Below are 19,316 nucleotides of genomic sequence, written 5' to 3' on the forward strand. Positions count from 1 at the left end.
TTCACAGACCTGTACCCCTGGGGATAAAAATATATGTTTATAAAAAAATAAAATTTAAAAAAAAAAAAAAAGAAATGGATGCTCTTGAGTTCTGGAAAGGGGGACTTGAGAACTCTGTCTAATATGAAGCCAGGGGACCAAACCTGGGGACTCACTCCCTCCTCTGTTCCACAAGGCAGGTAAGGGGAGACCAGAGACTGAAATTCGACCTGAAGAAAATTTCCACACATATGTCAGATACCAACTTGGTCTGTCATTATATCATTAATATTATTTAAGCTGTTTTCTACTTATTAAGCCTCCATTATGACATCCTGTGCTTAAGATTTTGAGCAAGAGTATTTGGCAGACTTAAAATGCCCTGAAGCCCAGGACTTCTCAGGGTGCTGGGAGACAGGGTAATAGTCTGTAACACAAATTACCCTGAGAACTCATGTTCTGAGTGTCATACTTCACATTGTAAAACACTCTTCATTTGCAAAATTATATTGGCCAACTTTGCCAAGAGCCTGATTCAGTGGATATTCACTATGATAAATTTAGCTCAAAGAAAATCTCATCCCTAGAGCTCCTCAGAAAATGCACATAGCTTGTTGAAGAATAAAGATGGTGGTGGTGGTAAGGGAGGAAGAGAGAGGACAGAGAAGGTACATGTTATAAATGCAGTAAAAAAAAAAAGCCACATGGGATAGAGAGTGTTACAATAAAAGGTGCACCTTGTTTCACTTATGCCCTATGGTCCTATTCTCCGCCACTTTCATTAAGCAGTTTCTTCTAATTCTCTCAGAAACTTTCCACTTGCACATATGCATAAATGGGTATGTGTGTATGTGCATGAGCATCCTGATCCTCGTTCCTTGCAGATTGCATCTTTGCAAATTTTCCTACTCCTAAAATTTATTTGTGATCCCAAAATCCGTGTTCGATGGGCTCTCATGGTCATTTGTGGACATGAAAAAAGTGGCCCCAAATCTGTCTCCTGATGCTGCATTCCTAACTGATACCGAAGAAGACAATTCTTTGCCTTCTTATTTCAACTCTCCTTGTAAACAAGTGTCATTTTCAAAGTCTATTTAATGCCACGTTTTTTTCACATTTTCATGGGGCTTTCTTTAGGGGGAGGGGGATGATTTCACTGTTTAAAAGGCTCCTAGTATACTGCTGAAGCACTTCCTAGTGTTCTTAAGTACAAGAAAGCTATGGTGTGCCTTCCAGAGAAAACACATGTAAGGTACGCTTCATTCGGATATGCCATGAACTCGATATTAATGAACTGATTATATATTAAATAATGTATCTTAAAACAGAAACACATAGAGAAAGGTTACTGGGGGCGCCTGGCTGGCTCTGTGGGTTAAGGCCTCTGCCTTTGGCTCAGGTCATGATCTCGGGGTCCTGGGATCGAGCCCCACATTGGGCTCTCTGCTCAGCAAGGAGCCTGCTTCCCCCTCTCTCTCTGCCTGCCTCTCTGCCTACTTGTGATCTCTGTCTGTCAAATAAAATAAAATCTTTAAAAAAAAAAAAAAAAGAAAGGTTACTGATCAGCTGATGAAAATGTGACCAAAGGCACCAAGGAACCTAACCCTCTATTTCTGCTAGGAGCAATGGTTCAGTATTCACTAACTCAGTATTTACAGAGACTTTATAAGTCTATAACTACCATGTATAATGAGAATATCCTATATGGATGCATTTTTTTTTCTAATTTACAAAAGTGAACACTTGTGTATAATATATGCACTTTTATACCCTGATTTTTTCACTACTAATTCATTTTAGAAACCATGACATACCGTGTCATGCATATTTACTTCCTTCTTTTCAAAGAATGCAGTTTTCCCCTGGACAGTTTTGCCACTGTTGATTTAACTAGTTGATAATGTCAGAGTTCTATGTCGTTTCTGCATTTTTTTTAATGATAAAACAATGCTTCAGGACACATTCCTATACTTACATAATTGCAAACTACACAGATCTCTGAGTGAAAGAAAATTCTGGCTCCTGAACAAATAACAGCTGCAACTGTCTTAGGAGCCATCAAACATTTTTAATAGATTGGTATTACCACATGGCGTGTGGATTTGCCCTGTGAGTTTGATGTGGCTGGGCAGCAGCTACAACACTGAGGATGTTTAACAACTGTCACATAATCAGACCCTTTTCCAGAGGTAAGGTCAGGGTTTTAAGAACTAAAGGATCCCTCTATTTGAATGCCAGTGTAAGTTGCTCTGCATTTGTGTGCAAATCTGCTCCACCACCAAAGGGAGACCTTTGTAAAGTGCTCTTTATCTTGTGGCACCAAACCAACCCTCTTCTCAAGGAAAAATGCAAGAGCCATGTGTCAAAGAAAATCAAGCCTGTCCTTCTTTATCTGCCCCCCACTCTCCCCCGTGTTTGGGTAATGAATGAAGCTCTGAGTAGTGAACAAAATAGCTCTGAATCAGGACCACAGTGAGGGGATTATGATGACTGAGAAAAATACTGTAGGTATTAAAAAACCACAGGAATAACTCAGGACACAAAGAATGGTTGATAAAAATAAATGAGAGCCGTTCATTTTCTCCAAGGGACTTCTCTGCCTCAAAATTTTCCTGGCCTACAAAGAAGAGCACATACAGTACACATCAACCTCTCAATGTACATATATAAGATTCATGCAAAAAATGGCCATTTATAGGCCAACAACTTTAAACAACTGCCAAAATTCCTTTGTTCTCATAATTCATTAATGAAACCATTAATTTTCTAAGGATAATATTAACCACAAAAAGTGTATTAGATATAGACAAAGAAATACCAGGAGGGTGGAAATTAAGTTTAAGTGATTTTAAGCACTTACATAAAAAATATAATATAATATAAAAAATATACTCTACTTGCAAAGCTGGAGAGGTACTTCATCTCTCTTGAAGTAGGGCAAGGAGTTTTCAGAAGTTAGGGTCATTTCATCCTGCTACTCTTGCCTATGTCTGACTGTCTTGGCCCTGGCTTTCTTGGGCAAATAAGCAGAGTACTAGGCCTGCTTAACATGGCACATTTAAATACAGGTGTTTGGGTTCATTTAAATTTATGGATGAGTATAATGGTTAGCACTCTGGACTCTGAATTTATGGATGAACACATCTGCTTTCCACCAATGAATTCATCTAGTGAGATTGCTTGTGATTGGGGGTAGGGGTAAGAGAAGGAGAAAAAGAAAGAGAGAGCAAGAGAGAGCGAGGGAGGCTTTTGGAATCCTCATATAATGTTTATATGTGCTCTCTCCCACTTCCACTTGCTCAAATTCTGGAGACATTTCTCCCCAAATTTTGATATTTGGAAGAAACCACAGGGCTGCAACTGAAAGTACTATGTATTAGTTGGTTTCTTTTTTTTTTTTTTTTAAGATTTTATTTATTTATTTGACAGAGAGAGATCACAAGTAGACAGAGAGGCAGGCAGAGAGAGAGAGAGAGAGAGAGGGAAGCAGGCTCCCTGCCGAGCAGAGAGCCCGACGCGGGACTCGATCCCAGGACCCTGAGATCATGACCCGAGCCGAAGGCAGCGGCTCAACCCACTGAGCCACCCAGGTGCCCCTATTAGTTGGTTTCTTATTTGAGCTATTCATTTATTGGAGCCTTTAAAGAACAAGCCTATATATATAATAATTTTACCTAAAATTTTGGTGTCTATTTTCATTAAAGGTTTTACTTATTTATTTATCAGAGAAAGAGAGAGAGAGAGAGAGAGAGAGAGAGCAAGCACAAGCAGGGGGAGTGGGAGAGGAAGAAGCAGGTGTCCTGCTGAGCCCAGAGCCTGATACAGGACTTGATCCCAGCACCCAGATGCTTAATCTACTGAGCCACCCAAGTGTCCCACAAGCCAATATACATTTTAGTCCCCCAAAGAGTCCCCTTTTTTAGAATTCTTCTTCTTTAGAAGAATTATTAGAAGAATTAAAAGAATTAGAAGAATAAATAAAAATTAATACCTCTCCCTGGCATTTAGAAATGTATAAAAGAGAATTTTTTTGTTAGTGAAAGAGTGAAAATGCTTTTTAAAGATTTTTTTATTTTTATTTTTTTTATGTTATCTCTACCCCAATATGGGTCTTGAACTCACAACCCTGAGATTAAGCATGGCATGCTCCACCAACTAAGCCAGCCAAGTGCTGTTGAAAGTGCTTTTTTAAAAAGATTATTCTTCATATAATAGTTGGACGAACAATAATATCTGTAACGAAAGTCTATTCAGTTCTTAAAAAGCCATAGAGAACCTTCACCAGAGCAAGGTTAGGGCAGATCACAAGACCTAAAATTAAAGTCATTTCTGTAAGGGCAACAGGAAGGCTTGGCCCCCAGTCCTGCCTCTAACAGTAAGTGTTTGATCTTGTGCAAGCTACTTAACATTTTTGCAGGCTCAGTTTTCCCATCTAAAAAAAGGACAGTGTTAGAGTAGTCACCCCAAGGTCCTTCCAGCTCCAGAACCTTAGATTACTTAAGTGTGTCAAATCAGTAGTCCCTGACAGTGTTTTCAAGTTTACTCTTCAAGAACATGCTTTTTATCCACGTATTCAAAAATAAAGAGGTCATAACATGTTTCTCGATCTCTGAGAAAAATCCTTTTGTTCAAGCTAAGAGAGCTTGTACAGACAACGGGAAATTTCTGGCTGTCTAATCTTGGCACTAAATACAATGCTGTTGTAAAATAAGGAATATAGTATGGTAATTCATTTATTCACTCATTTATTCATTAAACACATGTCTCACATGTACTTATTATTGCAGTAGCTCTTCCTCTGAAGAGGCTAAAAGACTATCTTCGGTTAGAAGTATAAAAACTATCATTGTATGTGTGTGTTTACGTGTGCGCGTGCCTGCATGAGCACGTGCCAGCAATTATATAAGGAACTTTCTATAACTTGCACATCTCCCCACTTACCATTTCCACATTTTTCAAATGGCTGATGCTTAGAGAGGTTAGTGGTTTGCCCAAGGTCACATACGTGCTATGTGTACGACTCTGAGAGCATTTCTCATTCCCTGGACACAGTTGCCAGCTCTGGGTTGTGGCTCCATCTGCTTTATAAACTTCCTTTGCAAGCCACGATTAGAGAGACTCTCAGAATCACACACACTGAGTCTTCCACCTGGTCATGCCAAACTCCATCAGAGCCTCCCTGTTGTCAAGAAATCACCTTATTCACCTCTGATTGCTGCCTTGTCACAACCTAAACCTGCCATCCCAAACTTTTATTTACCATAAACCCCTATCTCTCTTCTTCTAGAATCTGTTCTTCTCAATTATGCTAATCTTTCCTCTTGGGTGGGTGGGTGGGGCTTTTGCTAGGTTTTTAACTTTTGTGTAGACAGGCCTCCAGCAGCTTGGGGAAATAAAGAAAGGTTTAGTTTTACTAGCTTGTTCCCTAATCTACTATTCTCCCTCTCTCTTTACCCATTTAATTGTCAATTATGCAGCCTAATCTGTCTCCTCCTTTTCTCCTCCAAGCACTGTTTGGTGCCTTATCTCAAACTCTTTAGAACTGCTTTGCACTTATCAGTATCTCTCTCAGGAACTGCAAGATTGCTTTCAAACCAGATTTCCCTGCTTTCACAGGAAGCTCTCCAAATACCACCCTTTCTCCTGGAGTCCCCATTTCATACCTTCAGGGACCCCCCCCTACCCTGTAGATGCCTTTTGAGACAGTGATTGCTGTGCCTGCACCCTAACTGGTTGTTGAGTTATTCTGGCCCTTTTTCCAGGATACTATTTTTTCCCTGTATGATACTGGATGTCCTCTTAGCACATAGTGCTGCAAATGCTGTTCATGCCTACCTAGATCACAGACTTTTCTTCTAGGTTCTGAGCCCTCCCCCTTTATCCTGGTTTTCTACATTACTTCTCTTTTTACATGGACATTTTCATTTCTCTTCTTTATAAGCCGTTCACTCCACCGCAATCCTTTGAGCCTTGGTTCCCCTATGGATGCTATATTGCACTAGTCTTCCTCTTTTCTGTCCCTTTCACAAACCCCTCTTACTCCACTTTTCTCCCCACACCCACATGCCAGTATTCCCTAAACCTCTCTTGCTACATTCTTCTCCCAACACCTTTAGTATTTCTTCAAACATCACCTCCACATTGGTTACTAATGACCCTCAGTCTTTCCAAAAGCCCAAACAAGTAACGTGGCCACTCATGCATCCTGTCTCTCCCTAAAACAGAATTAAGCAACTTTTGCTTAATCATAGTCACATTTGCTTGAAACCCTGAAACCTGCAATTCTTTCAACTCTTTTGCCTACCAAAAACTAATCAAGGACTAAGAACTCCAGTTCTCCTCTTAAATTCTACTCTCCCCTCCTTCACACTCTCAAAGTGAACACTCTGGGCCAGGCCCTGTCCTGCTATGTATGTTGTCATACCACTCTTAGACACTTATTCTGGAGTAACCACTAGCTTTATGAGTGGCTCTTAAGGCACAAAACACATAACAGATTTACTGTGAATAGGTCTTTTAAACTACTATCATGTGCTTTGCAAATCTATATTAAGACCTCAATGTGAAAAGGGACTTTGGACCAACAACTAACAAAAAAAAAAAAAAAAAAAAAGAATTTTATATATATATATATATATATATATATATATATATATATATATATATAATCTCAGGTAATTGCCTTTAACCTTTTTTGGAGAAAAAACATATGATCTCTCACCAATAACACTTGTGAATTATTATGTCTACCTCTGAATGAGAGGAATATTGTGTTTTCTCCAGCACAATGTGATAGTTTCTTGACTATTCTTGTTTAAGGTTGTCTAGGTTACCTCACTTAGGGCCATCTATAAACTAATTTTATTATCTGCTTTTTGCCCCAAAGCCTGGAATAAAACTTCATATCCACAAGCTCTGGAAAATAGCTCTCGGAGGCATGATCCAACTAGTTCGGGAAGAGCAATTTGTGAAGTAACTCTCCTCAAGCCCAATACTGGAACCAAAAGCTCTGGAGCCATGTAAGGGAATCTTTTCCACTTTCTGCGATGACTACTATTCCCTTCTTCTAAGAGAAGAGAATCATGGGCCACTGAAGCATGACCGTCAAATCAAACCAGTAGCCTGAATGACTGTCTAGAAGGCAACATGATTGGCACGAACATGATGAATGGACACTCGTTTCTTTCCGTTTGTGTCTCCTGTCCTACCTTTGGAAGGTCTGCAGGACCATGTCAGTTTAAGATTACAATAAGACAGCATAATTAGGGTAGCTCATTTCTTAGGGCTGATTTTGAAATATCACATTGTGTTTATCCCTTGGTGGATCTGAACCTAAAGGAATAAACAAAAATATGATGCTAATTTGACTATGCGAGCTTGGTAAAATGTTGTCCCTAAACAAAGTGACTGTCATTTCTTCTAGTTGTCAAGGACCGTAAGAGTAGATGCTCCTTGGGCTCAGGATCTTATCTTAAAGGTTATAAATGGGTTCCCTCAAAGTCTTATGTATTGCCGCTCAGTTTCTCTACCTTTTCCATTTGATGAAGCAAAACAGAACTAGAGGATTTTGTCATCTGGCATGGCAAATTTAAAACTAATTTAGTCTCGCCTTGTAATTCCTTAACCTGACTGCTTATCTAGTTCAGAAATAAATTTGAAGGTTCAGTTGTAGTCTTAAGGAGATGAGTGAAGGGACCTTAGAGATCACAATGAACACACATTCTTCCACTTACTGATCTTACCTTCATTGTGAAGTGCTATTTCACTAGAAAAGAGCCATTTCACCCAGAGAAAGTTGATAAAATGGGAAGCAGTATTTCCAAAGTGCTCCAAGGACATGATATGCGGTGGGCACTCAAAGACTGAATGAGTGAATGCAAGAATGAATGAATGAATGAATTCCAGGCTCCATGGAAAACTGGGTTTAATATTTTCCTTCCATGCACCAAAATAAATAAATTAACAATATTAGAAACTTCAGATTATATACTGAAGATAGGCATTTCATTTGATTTAAAAAAATTTTTTTAAACAAGCTTTTGATTTACATTATTGTTCTTCAGCCATTTTGGAGAGAAAAAAAAATAACATTCCTAAACAAAGTGTTATGAAGCAGCATTGATTTCTTTTCTATTTTTAAAAATAATCTGGCGCAAATTAAACATACTCAGAATGTTTTATTAACTAGAACATTTAGTTTAACTAGTTTAATTACTACTCTTTGAAAATTACTATGATCAGTGGAACTCCTATGTTTGGTCTTTGTGTGGGAATGCCCTGAGCAGAACGCCCACCTGCACAGGCGATTGAACACCCAACTCCAAAATTTCCCAAGAGGTCAAGAGAACTGGCAATCAGCAGTTCTTTATTTGGTGATCCTGGCGTTTACCTTGTAAATTGCTTCAATAGCAGCAATAGCTAAAAGCCTCTGGAAAGGGGCCAACCTTTGCTTTTATCCCAAGTCAATTCAGAGAAATGGTTTTTGTAGCTCAGTAAATAGTAAGCTAATATCCTTCTGGAGCAAAAATTCCTTGAGAGAACAGGTTGTGTTTTATTTCCATTTAGCCCTTGTAGTTCCTACTCAGGCCCATACACATAGCATGAGGTCAGGTTATTGAACAAACACTGAAGAATTATGTCCTAACTTTACAAATCAGAAAGCTGAGAAATGTATCCACCAACTTAAAACACGAGGAAAAAAAGTCCAAATTCTCAATTCTATCCAGTCCTAGATTCACTCGGGTGTGAGAGAAAACAGGTTTAGAGAAACGGGACCCCTAAAATGTTCCCATTCTATGAAAGGCTGTGGAAATAGCATTCACATGATCTATGCTTTGGAAAAATTTCCAAGTAGGAAAAAATACAGATGGTCTTCTATCTCATATATATACTCTTAGGACACTTGGATTTTGACTCCATGCTTTAATCTCCCAATTAAAGAAAAAAACTACTGCTCTCTTTTGCCAAATTATAGATCTATTTCTTGGCTCAATGAATAAGGAAACCCCTAATGACTGTAACAGTCTATGTGTTAAATGATTTTAAGTTAACTACTATTCAACTATATGTTACAAACAGATTTAGACTTCTTTAATGTAACTTTTTCTGTAATAATTCCATCTGGAATAAAACTAATTTTCAACTTATTTCTCAACTGTATATAGTGGTCAGTTTCCAAAATGGAAAATAAGATTTAAAAAAAAAACTATTTATATCTATCTGAATATATCCAGATTTCAGAAATAATAAGTGGATATTAGAAAACCTCAGGGCAATTTTAAGACTTCACTCTCTTATTTTCTAAGAAATCTAAGCTTAACTAAAGCTCCAAGAAAAGCGAAATTCTCTAACCCTCACATCTTTCTGGAGGCCTCTGTTAATTACTGCAGCACAATGTGTAAATTATGTAGCCCAGTCTACTTATGCAGTGCACTCTGGAGCTTGTAAGCAATTACAGGGTCAATGCAGCTCCTGATTAAGAGCAGACATAAGAGGAAGAGAATTAAATTATACAACATGGCATAAAGACATGTGCAAAAATACCATTCCAGAAAGATAGATGCATAGAGAGGAAGGAAAAAGCAAAAAACAAAAAAACTAGGAGTAATTTAATTGGGGGGAAAGGGAGAACAATGGGACAAATGGGAGAGAGAAAAGAAGAAATGTCCAGGGGAAAAAAAGTATATATAAGAGGAAAGGCAGAGGGAAGCATGGAGAAGAAATGAAATCTATTTATATCGGCATGAAGAAAACAAGCATATTGTATTTATTAGTTTAAAGAAAGAAAATCCTGTAAGATAAGTTTGGAGAAAATGGTTCTATGTTCAGCTATTATGAAACTTAAAAGAAGCAAGTTCTGTTATTTCAAAATGATCTTAGGTATTCTGCGGTGAAGGTATAAATTAGAAATTTAATGTTTATAGGAAATGGTGCTAAGAAGTTATAACAGCAATTTGGGTCTTCAATACAAGTTGCTGTACAATTTAAACTAGAAGAAGTTAAAATTCATGTTTGGAAAAAATAGACTATAAGATTCAAATATTCCTATTGATAGCAACAGGCATGGTGAATTTCAATTAAAAATAAACAATGAAAATCTGGGAAATACAAAAGAAAGTACTTTGGTTTCTTTAGACAGAATTTATTTGTGAAGAATTTGATAAATGACCCAATTTGAAGACAATGCAAAAATGTAATTAAGGGCTAAAGTAAATGGTCCAAATAATAAAAGCTATGGGAGCTTAATAAAGGTAAGGAAATAAGCCAGAACTATCAAGAAAAACTTTATGGAAAAATTACAACTTGAGCTGGTTAGAATTTGAAGACAGAGAAACAAACATTCCGAGTATTACTAAATTATATGTAATTCTCTGATACTAGGCCATAAGGGATTTTAACTACTGTTCATTTTCTTCAACACATATTTGTTGCATATGTTGTGCATATACTATATCGTTAAGAGAGATCTCTATGAGACCCAAAAGCAGTTTTTATAATTACGCTATCTGACACGAGCAGCCCTGGGTCCACAGTATCATCCTAATCAAGATATAGTGGCTAAGAACATGGGCTCTCAGCCATTTTGCCTTGGTACAAAGCCCTATTCTGTCATTAATTCAGTGGCTGACTTCAGACAGATTACTGAGCTTCTCCCTACCTCAGTATTCTGATCTGTTGAAGGGAGATGATTAATACTAATAGTTTTTAGGGCTATTCTGAGGGTTAAAAGAGAAGATGTGCATAAAGCATTTAGAACAACAACCAGCACATAATCAATAATTAAAATGACTACTGGGTGTGGTAAACAATCTTCTTTCCTATAACTTTTCCTCTCTTGCTTTCCCCCATAGTCTTGTATTTCCTTCTAGCTAGTGTTCCCATCTCTCTTCTTATATTCTTGCTAAACTAACTGAACGCATGGCTTACATTTGCTGTTTCCTCGCTTCAGTTCTGACTCATTTCTCAATTAAGAGCATTCTGACTTCTGCCCTAACCACTTCACTGAAAATGAACAATTGGTAAGTTTACAAAATCACGGAGGATTTCCACATTGCCAGACCTAATGGTAACTCCATGGTCCTTATCTTACTAAATCACTGTCTACATTTCATAGTTGACTCTTTTTTGGAATATATCCTTGGTTTCCATGACCACCTGACCATCTTTTTGTCTAGTGTTTCCTTACACCTTGCTGTCTATCCCATTTAATGCCCCTTATTTCCTCTTCTTAGCCTTTACATGTTGGTATTCCTTACGTGCCATCCTTTAGCTACTGCCCTGTCTCTTTACATGCAGTCCTTATATTTTTAACTTTTGTCTACACTTTTATGTCTTTTAAATCTTTATTCACAGCTGCTGGAAATACATAGCTGGAAGTCCCATTCTCAAAAGGTTCAATATCGCCAAAGCTAAATTCATTTTATCACCCTCTAACATTCCATTCACCCTGTTGTTCCATCTGTTTTTGTGATCTCATTTAATGGCCCCCAGTATCTAGCCAACCACCCAAACAAGGAATTCAGAAATAATAAATCTGTCTTTCTTCTTCATTTTCCATAATTCACTATATCATTAATATATTTCAACTCCATCATCATGTTTTTTCTCTGTCTTTACCACCATTACCCCAATTCGAGTCCAAATTATCTCTTGCCCAAGTTGAAACAACAGTTTCAAAAGATCTTCTACCTCCAGGTTTGTTCCTTTCAAGCCAGCATTAATAGAGCTGACAGAGTGATCAGTCTAAAATGGAAATTCAATATCATTATTACCTGCCCAAACCCCACCTACCTCTAGGACTGCCTATTACCTACAGAATAAAATCCTGGGCCTCTAACATGGCAATATAGCTTCCCCACTACGTTATTTCTATTCTTCTCTCTAGTTTCAATGCCACCATGCCAAGTGTGATTATACACATATATAATATATATGATGCTGTAATACCTTGATGGAATATTATTATGTCTATCTTACAGATTTAGTAGAGAGTATTGGCAGTAACTTATTCATAGTCATCAAATCTGTAACACTGATAACTGAACCCAAATGTAATATTCCCTAATGGAATTTCCTTGAGGTCAAGGGCCAGCCACATCATTCCCTTTTTAGAACCACCAGCATACAGCACATTAACTGATTCACATAAGGACTATTAATTAAATATCATACTGAATTGACTATAAAAAAAGAAAGAAATAATAACAGGATTGTAAAGATCATCCTGCCACTGACTGAAGGAGTAGAGATTCTAGAATTACCTCACTGGCAAATGGAAGCAATGAACACTACGACTGAGTTTGTAAAAAGTGTTCATAAACTTACTGAAATAGCTTTCAAATTATGATATAATCTCCATATTGCCAAAAGTAACTAAGATTCTTTTTATTTTTAAACTGCATTTTATTCAAATGTCTTATTTACTTTTAGAGGAGCAAAAATAAATGTAAATATTTGCATTAACAAGTTCTCTGCTAAATGATACTGTGTGTATATACATATTGCGTGTGCAGTTGTACATGTGGAATATATGTGTGCATACATATACATATATAAAAGTTCAAACTATGTTTAAGTTTAGAGTTAGATGACTTCAGGAACATCTAGGAAACTCATTCTTTGGACAAACTGATAACAAAGGATCGAAAGAATAAGCCAAAACTCTGAGACCCATCAAACAATTTCAGTACTTATGAAAAAAGGCAGTTGTATGGCCAATCTGTCTCCCAGGCTGTAACAAAATAAAACTTCAAATGGCATACTTGTAAATAGTTGAAGAAAAGGAAATTAAAATGGAAACATCTACAAGTCATTAAACATAACTCTGACTGCGGCTATTCAACAATTGGACTTTAAGTAGTTTCACACCACTGGGCTAGGATAAAACATGCTCTGCCAGCATTTTCATCTGCCAAAATAGCCATTTGCAATTAAAAATTAAAACTGGCACCATTTCTTCGCAAGCAATTATCAAAAGGCTGCTGGCAATCTTCCTTGTTTATAGTGTTTCCTATATCAAGACTTCATTCCATTTTGAAACATTCTTTTCTTAGATTTTATTTCTTTTAGGCCATAATATTCCCAATACTCAATTTTTTAACACTTTCAACACTTCTAATTATAATAGGATCCTCAAATGTTGCAGTAGTGTTTAAATTTCAGAAAATAAACTGATTTGAAGAATATATGTAGCACTTTATGTTACCATATTAGCAAGGTATAAAGCAGTATAGCTTGCATAAGCCCTCTCTCTATATATAGGGGAAGTAAGTGATTTTTTAAAATTCTGAATGGAATATATATATGTAAATAATAAGGTCATTCATAGGGTCTATTGAGTCCTGACACAGGGAGTTACCTATACTGTAAAATCTCATTTTCCACTAGGAAACTAGTGGTATATTTTGGAGACAGGGGGTAACAGTAAGTGAATCAATCTGTATGTATGAGCATCTTCTATGTAGCAGAACTGTTCTAGGCGCTGGTGATATGGCAGAGGACAAGATGGAAAGAGTCCCTGCCTTGAAGGAATTGAGTAGAGACAGGCAACAAACTGTTCCTCCTCCAAGCCGAGGAGGGATGTCTTCTGTTAACTCTTTAGAAAGATCACTTTGGGGCGCCTGGGTGGCTCAGTGGGTTAAGCCGCTGCCTTCGGCTCAGGTCATGATCTCAGGGTCCTAGGATCGAGTCCCGCATCGGGCTCTCTGCTCAGCAGGGAGCCTGCTTCCCTCTTTCTCTCTCTCTGCCTGCCTCTCTGCCTACTTGTGATCTCTCTCTGTCAAAGAAATAAATAAAATCTTTAAAAAAGAAAAAAAAAAAGAAAGAAAGATCACTTTGGTTACTATGTGGCACACAGGCCTTGCCAGGAGTTGGGAGTAAAGTTAAAGTGACCATTTAGGAGGTGGTCCTGCAGCTCAAAAATTAGGAAGGGAAATGATAAAAAAAAAAAAAAATCAGATACCTTCTCATTACAAATACTCTCTCCCTTTATGATAGAATATCAGACAATCTGTAGTATATTCCACCATCTTGGCTGGATCACAGACACTGGACATAGATGTGCCCATTTCACAGATAAAGATTTGGAGACTCAAGAAGGTGAAATGGCTTATTCCAAGTCACAAAGCTAATTAGTGGGAAAACTGGAAGCAAAGTAATAGACTCCTACTTCTAGCCCCCATATCTTACTCCTCAAAATGAATCATCAGTATCTTCTAAGAAAATCAAAAAGATTTAGTAGTTCCATTAGCTTTAGTTGACTCTGAAACGCCTCTGTGAAAGGCTTTTAAGAAAATTTATTTACTTACTCATTAACCAAGCATTTACTGAGGGTCTACTAAGTACAGTGCATCATGCTAGGTGCTTGGGATTCAGAGATAAGTAAGAGATTTTCTGTGTGGGAAGTTTGCCCTCCTGTGGGAGAGCCAGACCAAGTAGCTCACAGTGAAAACACTGGGACAAGCACCATTACAATGACATCCTGAAGTGCCATGGAATCTTAAGACAGGGGGCACCTCATTTATTCTGGCAGTGGGGAGATGTGCCTAAGAAGAAGCGATCCTTAACCTGTGTTTTGAAGAAACGGTAGGAGTTAGCCAGAGTGCACAGAATGGCAAGAATTAAAGGAAATGGCATGAGCAAAGGCACAGCAGTGAGACACAGGATGGAGTAACTGAGTAAGGTTGGAGCCCAGAAAATACATTAGAGGTGAAGAAAGAAAGATGGACAGAGGCCATGTCATAAAGTATCTTGTGTACTGTCCAAGGAATTTGGTTAACTTATACTATTGTCTCCACTTTCCCAACTCTTAACCTTCCCCAATTCACTTAATTCACATTTACGACCCACACCACAAAGATTATAGGCAAGGGGATGATACAATAAGATTTACATTTTAGAGAAAACACTACGGTGCCAGGGTGGAAAGCTGGAAGGCTGAGAACAGAGCTGGATAATTAAGCAGGGGAATATTACAAACAATCCGATGGAGGGATACTGAGAAACAGAGGGGGACAATAGCAGCAGCAAAGGAGAGAAGGCAATAGATATGAAAAATATGTATAAAGTGAATACACAGAATTTAATGATCATCTGGATGGCCAGCAGGAGCAAGTATGACAAAAATAAAGGCGTCAAGGATGACTTGCAAGTTCTTACCTTGGGTGACTGGACTATTTCTTCTAGTTTAAAATATCTATAACTTCTGATCTACAGCATTATACCAGGCAAAGATACAGTGGACAAAATGAGAAGCTATGTACATCTGCCGCCCTGTTTCCTATGCCAGAGCCACATTTGTTGCATCAGTGCAAATTTATATATGAAGCCCATCAGGTATTCTACTATCACCATTATTCTTCTAAACTTTTCCCAAAAAGAAGATGAATTTTAGATGGACAAACAACCTTCAAAGAAATATATCACCTCATATTTGAATAGCTCATCTATTAAAGTGAAGAACAGCTGAAGACAGGAAATGAGGACTCACAGCTGTCTGGTAAATCCTAAAGAACAGTAAGGGAACAGACTCTTCAAATCCCCTCTAATTTACAAAGACTGGAAGAAAGTATTTGAAGTAGGTCATCTCTTGCTCTTGCCAGACATCTCATCAGTAGATTAGGATATTTACACTTGAAAATACATTTTATACCATTAAAATACCATTATAATAATGATTTTTCCATATTTAACAGAAACTTTTCTTTACCTGAAACATAACTTTAAACATATTATTCTTGCTTGTTAGCAGTGAAAACACTGGTCGACCATGTAAATCCATCCCTGAAGTACCTCATTAATCACTTGTGCACTTGCTCTTGGCAAGAACCTTAATGTGCTACAAAAACTGCTATTAAAGAAAGATTTGGGGATTCCCACGCTGGCAGGGAATTAGTTAGTTACACTGCTTTAGAAATTGTTTTCATATAATTTCTTTTATTATTAATGGTCTTGTTAGACTTACAGCTCAAAGTAACTATCCTTTATTTATGTAATGTGTAAAGTCCAGCTTTCTAAATAAACTATAAGCAGCAATTGCAAAGATGGCTCGTCCCTCAGGGTGGGCTACAGATGTGTAGAATCCTCCCAGAAGACGATGTTGTCCACTCCCTCTTCCTCCTAATGTGGATCTAGCACCCCTATCTAATTAATCAAGCATTACAGTTTCAGACTCTAGAAATGTATAAAGCAAAACTTCCTACCAGCACATGGTATTGACAAGCACATAATTTAATTCATATCTACCACTAAACCTACTGATAGGCTGATAAAGTCTGGTGAGCAGAGAATTATCTAAACTTGAGTCTTTTGAAAAATCACTTGTTAAAATTTTTAAATTCTGTAAGGGCATAAAAACCATCATCATATTGAAAAGAAAATGTTATATTATAATAAATCCTCATTCATGTTCAAGTGCAAAACTTAGGAGATGCAAAGCATGAGCATCAGCTAAAGCTCCCTCTATCTCCAAATATACAGTGCCTAATTTACCAAAAATTAAAACTCACAAATGGCATCATATTATAAACTCAAACCTACAAATATTCTGAGCATACTCTTGTAAAAAAAAAAAAAAGTCATTCTCTGTACAGTATATATTTTGTTGCCAAACTGAGCATAGATTATTGCTAAATGCTTTAGTAGATCCTGACACGTTAAAATAATTTATCAGGCTCAATAGGTAACAGGATTAATTACTTGTATCAACTATATGTATCAACTCAGGACAAACATGAAAAGAATCTGTAGCGTTTCTCTATGCCTATCATTTATTACAGTAACAACATCTAAATCAACGTGAATCTTACATTATGTGAATAGTAAAAGTTATGCCGTTTGATGTAATAATGATGCTACACAACGTTCTCCTTGTGTACACTGTAAGATGGAAAGTTGGCTGGAATATTCTACCTAATGCTACATATTCACATCAATCTGAGACTGTAAAATTTTCCAGACACCAGAGCCCCACGGATTGTAGACTCCACCAATTTCCTGACTCCTACGTGGTCAAATTCCAGGTTCACCTATTTACAAAACCAGCCCCTTCTTCCATGTTATTTCAAAAGTGCTTCTGGTGTTGAGGCCAGTCCTCCATTCCAGGTGAGAGCTATGTTTGGATGACATGCCTCATTTCTAAAAGAAACCTAGTTCATGTGTTCAAAACCTATTTTACTAGGAAACGAGGAACGGAATAGTGAATGCTTACAACTTTTCTCTACAGTTCTAAGGCTGATGTCTTTATATTTCATTTTAACATAAAGAAGCGGGGGGGGACCTCATAAAAGATGAAAAATTTTGGAAAAAAAAGAAATAATTAGACAGGATATAACGGAATCGAAAACTACCTTAAAACATCCAGATAAACCTAACTCTAACAGGAGACTGAATGAATGGACCTTGTGGGAAAAAACAGTAGTAAACTTTAAAGCCACTGAAAGGTTTTAAATGCCTAAGGGAAAAATAAACATTTGCTTCCAATCATTTTCTCATTAAGCATTCTGTGCTAGATGAAGAAGTGAAGGCTTACTTACACTACTTACACACACACACTTTGACTCAGAGGCACAAATGCCTACCTACTTAACCCACTGGCTGATCTCTGTCCCAGGTGCCCCGTTTGCGCGTTTGCTATTGCACTTTGGCCCGGGGTTCCTGAGCCCCAGGCTCACCATTGGCCTCTGCCACCGCGCGGGAGCATCACCTCGCCCCGCCCAGCTCGCCTTTTCTAGACTTTGGCCACCTCTGTGGCAGGAAGGGCTACACGCTCTGACAGATTTTCCGTTAGTGGTGGAGGTGGTGGCGAGGCGTGTTTCCGGGCGCACTTAAAACCTAGCTGCTCTAGCCACCAAGTAGCAGCTTCCCCCGCTCCGCCCCCGGCTGAGGACCCAGCCCTCAGTTTCTCCTCTCACCACCCCGTCCAACCCTGCCATCCCCTCCTAACCTCTCCAATACACTCTCACAAGCCTCACACCGGCGCACGTCCTCCCTTTGCCTTTCCCAGCTCCCGGGCGCCCCTCGCGTTTGAAATTTACGTATCTCGGGACCTAATCGCTCCCAATTATCCGCGCAGCCTGAGTCCCAGGTCTGCCTCGCTCTCGCCTTCCGTGCCTAAAACTGCGGGGCAGCTGATTGGGTGTATTCGGGGAGACGGTAGAATCTGTAGAGGTGGAGGAGGTGGGGCTGAGGAGGTGGAAGGCTCTTGGAGGAAGACCATAAACACGTGCAAAGAAATAAAAGCCACCACGTGTGCGCGCGCGAGTGTGTGACAGAGAGTGTGTGTGCACGCGCGCGCGCCGGGCCAGGGCGTGGGCGCGGAGCGCGTCCCAGGGGGCCAGGCATACAGACCCCCCGTAGCGGGCGTGGCGGGGGGCGCGCGGGGGCCGCGGGTACTCACACGAACGCGTGGTAGATGAACGCCCAGCCGCGGGGTCTCTCCAGCACGTTGTAGAGATAGTTCTGCACCCGCCGGTACTTGACGTTGCGCCGGCAGCTCTGGCTACTGGTGTAGGAGAGCGGCTTCCCCAGTAGGCTCATCCGGGCCCCCTGCTTGCCCCGGCGGCTCTCCTTCAGGCCGCCGCCGCTGCCGCCGCCGCCGCCAAGCGCGGCCGCGCGGGTGCCCAGCAGCAGCAGGCCGTCGCCCCTGGCGGCGGCTGAGTTCAGCAGCACCCTGCCCCGGCCCGACTCCACATCCTTCATGCCGCTGCCCAGGCGCCCCCCGCCCGCCGCCGCCGCCGCCGCCGCCGCGCCGCTCTTCACCCAGAGCCCGGCGGCGCCGCCCTCCTCTCCTCCCGCGTGGTGGCGGGGCATGGCATCACCACGGGCACCGCGAGGGGGGCGCCAGTGCCTGTGGCGGGGGCAGCGGCCTCATGCGCGCGGGCTGGTTTCGAGGAGGAAGCCGCGGCCGACGGAGAGCCCGCCGGCCCGCGACCTCCGAGATAGGGGCGGGGAAGCAAGCAGCCAGCACACTGCCGGGGCTTCGGGGTGGGGGCGGAGAGGGGTGTGCGAAGGAGGCCCAATTTCTAGCAGTCTTTAGCTCCAAATTCGAAATCAGAACCTGTTTGGGGCGTCACTTTGAAAGGGTTTCTCTCGTTCCCTCTTATTCCCGCAGCTATCACTCCCTCCTTCTCCAGTGTCCCCAGGGCTGGACCAGCGGAGTGCGGGGCGCTCGGAGGCGCGCTCCCACGCGCGCACACCCAGCTCCAGGCTCCCCCTTTCTTCTCTCACTCGATTCCCCACGCCCAGACCGCGTCCGCCCCCTCCCCCTGAGAGGCTCGGAAGCCCCTCTCCTAGGAGCGACTTTGGTTTCGTTCTCCTGGGGGCTTGGGAGCTGTCCGTAA

At 40.1% G+C, this 19,316-nt stretch overlaps 1 protein-coding gene across 5 annotated transcripts in view; it reads right to left on the reverse strand.

The window, feature by feature from the left end:
• The window catches only part of LOC111152345 (potassium voltage-gated channel subfamily Q member 5), a 530,797-nt gene extending 512,011 nt beyond the window's left edge, over positions 1-18,786 (reverse strand). For all 5 annotated transcript variants that reach the window (XM_022510852.1, XM_022510851.1, XM_022510853.1 and 2 more), the window contains exon 1: positions 18,374-18,786. In XM_022510852.1, the coding sequence (XP_022366560.1) occupies positions 18,374-18,786 (413 nt within the window). The remainder of the gene's footprint in view (positions 1-18,373) is intronic.
• Between the last annotated feature and the right edge of the window lie 530 nt (positions 18,787-19,316).

The sequence above is a fragment of the Enhydra lutris genome, unplaced genomic scaffold (genome assembly GCF_002288905.1).
Source record: "Enhydra lutris kenyoni isolate GAN:26980312 unplaced genomic scaffold, ASM228890v2 scaffoldscaffold28, whole genome shotgun sequence".
NCBI classification, from domain to species: domain Eukaryota; kingdom Metazoa; phylum Chordata; class Mammalia; order Carnivora; family Mustelidae; genus Enhydra; species Enhydra lutris.